This window comes from Dipteris shenzhenensis, chromosome 13 (assembly GCF_047967505.1).
Source record: "Dipteris shenzhenensis isolate YYH24624 ecotype China chromosome 13, Dip_SZ_1.0, whole genome shotgun sequence".
Taxonomy (NCBI): Eukaryota; Viridiplantae; Streptophyta; class Polypodiopsida; order Gleicheniales; family Dipteridaceae; genus Dipteris; species Dipteris shenzhenensis.
In genome coordinates, this window is record NC_141608.1 from 5,452,791 (window position 1) to 5,456,490 (window position 3,700).

The 3,700-nt window shown below is 44.8% G+C and overlaps 1 protein-coding gene across 1 annotated transcript; it reads right to left on the bottom strand.

The window, feature by feature from the left end:
- Positions 1-492: 492 nt before the first annotated feature.
- Positions 493-3,320, bottom strand: LOC147894948 (uncharacterized). The gene has a single exon (XM_087383738.1). It carries the CDS (start codon positions 2,983-2,985, stop codon positions 493-495), a length of 2,493 nt encoding a protein of 830 aa, XP_087239864.1. The 5' UTR covers positions 2,986-3,320.
- Between the last annotated feature and the right edge of the window lie 380 nt (positions 3,321-3,700).

The following is a 3,700-nucleotide window of genomic DNA, read 5'->3' on the forward strand; positions in this document are numbered from 1 at the left end:
AAAAGGATAAAACTACAAAATAGACTTGGGTTACTATTTGTGAACCCTATATCCATTCACTACATACTAATATTCACAGCCTTCATACCTACAATTAGTAATTATGAAGCTGACATTGAAAAATCCCCTGTCCTGTTAGGTAAGGGACAGATAGCCTTTGATTTTTTTCGCTTGTGTCCATTAGGTGTCCGAAGGCATCAGAGAGACCATGGTAGTCAGCATGTGCGCTTCCTGTACCTCCAGCTAGGCCTATTGCTGAAACATGAAATATAGTGTCCGAACACCTATGCTACAATACCGAAACACTAGAGGAACCAGACGGACCATCTTAACCACACCAAAGACCTGTTTACGGTTAAATGTATCCCCTAAAGCATACATAACCTTTTGGAACATCAAAGGGTAGGACAAATTGAAAACAGAAGCTAAAATACCAACAATGTCATGATGTGAGAATTCAAATACAAGACAAATGTAATAACACACAATCATTTATATCTCAATCGTTTGCTGATTGAGAGCTCTGTAATGCCAGAGCTCCTGTTCGACAAATTTTGGATCCAGAAACTGTGAAACAAACACCCACAGCCTATATACATCAGAAAAACTGTTTAAAAACCCTAGTGCAGCATAAAGGACAGGTATTTGTTCTGTCTGCATTGAGTCTCCTTTCAGACCCAATTTATGAGCAGCAAGCTCCACACAGCCTTTCAGGACCTCAGCTTGAGATTCATCCTCTTCTTCTGGCAGCTTCTTCAAGAGTAAGCCCTCAATAACCCCTGTTCGAAGAGAGATGCTACTCCTATCCGCCAATATTTGCACTCTTTTGGGTTCAAATGAATTTCCTGCAGAATCTAACAAAGTGAAAGCAATGGTTGAGCCACAGCCTGCTTCAGACATCTGACTGTACATCCTCACAAGTTCAGACTTGCCTGGCATAGGATGCCTCAACCTCAACAAAGAGGACCTGAGCCATTTCGTCAAAGACCTGATTCGAACAGCTATCCTCTTGCACCCTACCATGTCTGCATGATCAAGGCACTTGCAAGTGACATCTGCCCCAATGTTTTCTGTCGCCACAGATGCACTATCCAGACCCCTAGAGATCACTGCTGACGCTCTTTTGTTCTCTTGTATGTCATCACAAGCAAACCTTGACGGACCGCATGGAGCAGAAACAGGGATTTGCCCCTTCTGTGAGGTGTCCATGGAGTCAAATGCACCGCAAGCATTGACTGATGTTGCCACTTCAACTAAATCAAGATTATCTACTCTTTGTACAAGCTTCTCAGAGCTTGATGTTTTCTCACGATTTGACAAAAGGTTCAACGTTTCCTTTGCAGTTGACACTGCATACTCTGCAGTTTGCAAGGCAACACACTCACCATAAAATAAGCCTTTCAGATTTCTTCTTCTGACTTCCTGTGTGTACTCCATCGGTTTCTCAGTTCTGCCACTGTTGTCAGATCTTGTTGGCTTCATATTTTGAAAGCCCAGGGATTCTATCTGTCGATCGTCTCCATGCACACTACCACTAACACTGCCCCTCACATCAATATCAGGTGAAAATCCTTTCCAAACAGAAGACAATCTGGCCGATGAGACGGGGAATCTCCAGTACTCAGCCTGGGTAAGTATGGAACCCTGACCAACGCATCTTTGTTGTCCTTCCATACCAAGTTTCTTTCCATCATCAGATCTTTCATTTGTGGTTGATTTGGGAAACCTGGCAGGCAAAGGCCTCCGGTGGAGATCCAAGATTGGTGCCGAAGGGGAAGCTGAATCTTGCTCCCCAGACGTGCAAGAACCATTTAAGCAATTCCTAGAAGCTAAACGCGCCATACGTTCGATGTTTTCAAACGATTCATCATTGCTGTCGGGAATATGCTTGATTGCATGGCTTATAGGACTACAGTCGTCGTGCCTGCTATCTGCAAATGCAAAATTCTTCCTTGAGATAAGACTCGAGTCATGTCCACTATCCGCACACTCCTCCCTTGAGCACGGTACATGTGAGAGATTTGCAAGGTGAACAGAAACAGGGGAATCGGCAGGGCTCGAGGGGCTACCCTGTTTGGGCACTATGTTCACCATTCCGATGGCTCTGGCTCTGGACGAATCTCCTAGAGTCCTCAGAACTGACTTTTTTATAACAAGGCATCCAAACCCTTGAGGGTCTTGGCCGAACACATGGTAAAAAGAGCAGATGATAAAATCAGGAAGAAAAACAGAGAGTCCCAACGAACCCAGCGTCTTGGCAGCAGCGGTTGTAACATCCAAGAGTACATGCCATCCGTTAGCCTGCGCCTCGGAAATACACTGCAGAGGATTCTTGGATCCTGTTACACGAGAAAAAACAGGATACACAAACAGCCCCTTAGTCCCCGGTTTCTGAGTGCCGCATCTTCTCTTCCCCTGCAGCTTCTTTCTAAGGTCCTCTACGTCAATGTTCAATCCTGGCCAGGACAAATTCGCAGAGAGAACGTTAGCTTCTTTCGAACGGGCACATTCGCTGATCCCATCCAAATTCTCGCATCGATGGTTGTAAGCGAGGAAAAGATTCTGCGCCTCATGGAATGGGTACGATTCTCCCAGCAGCTTGAACGCAGAGAACGAGTTGGCAGTGAAAACAATGTAGTAATCTTTCTCATGAAGGTTCATATGACAAAGGATGCGCTTTCGAAAGAAGCTCTCGGTTGTTCCCTCCTCTGTATACATGGCATGGGTAGCTAAATTCACTGCAGCGTGAGACAATCCTATGCCAAAACCACCAGAACCCAGAATCCTCTGCAAGCTAGAGAACAAACCCACACCAGTGTAATCCAGAAAAACTTGGCCTTTATCATCAAGGTGTGGATACTCGCTATGTCTCAATCTGTCAATAACCATCGTGCGACGGTAAGATGGGTAGGAAGACAGGAAATCGGAAAAGGCAGTCTTCACATCGGGAAGACTGCGCCAATCAAGGTAAACCGTCTCCTCCATAGGCAAGAAATCGGTGTCTCTCTTTGGGTGTGGCAAGAACTTAGAAACTCGCAATGCAAAACAGAAAGAGAATCATCTATGTGACTCATGGACAGAAAATCGATTCTACTCGGATTTCTGGCGCAAAAAGTTGGATTCGATCTGATTTGCACGAGTTGAAGAAGACAATCGGGCTGTCAATCAGCAATCCGGATTGTGGAAAGGGCCGTGAAAGGAACTAAATGCATCCGACACAGGATACAATAAATGCAACCATGTGGTTTCACTTCGTCGCAGCAAATGCAGCTTTTGCCATGATGTGCGTATACTTTGATCGCATCAAATGGCTAAGAGGAGTTCACTACTGCAGATTTTGCCATGATCACGAATTTAACGGATCTATATCGACTCTCGAGCTTGCCAATTGTTCGTGGAAAACGTCAAATGTGCATGAGAGCATACCAAGTTTGTTGCTTGCACGTCTTGTCACCTCCTTCATTGACCCTTTCCAACGCCAGGATTAGATACATCATTAGGCCTAATCCAACCTCCACACCTTCTAAGTTTCAGGAGATGTTTCTCTTCGAGGTGCTTTTGCAAGTTTACACAATTGATGCACGCTCCCACTTGACTTTGTTGAGATAATCAAACTCCAAGTGTTTGATATTGCTGCTTTCTTCTTTCTTTGCAAAGAAAGACCGACATCTCTTAACAACACCACTCCGGGTTACTCAAT

Excerpts from the sequence above, each read along its gene's own strand:
- LOC147894948 (XM_087383738.1), bottom strand. The coding sequence starts at position 2,985 with ATGGAGGAGACGGTTTACCTTGATTGGCGCAGTCTTCCCGATGTGAAG.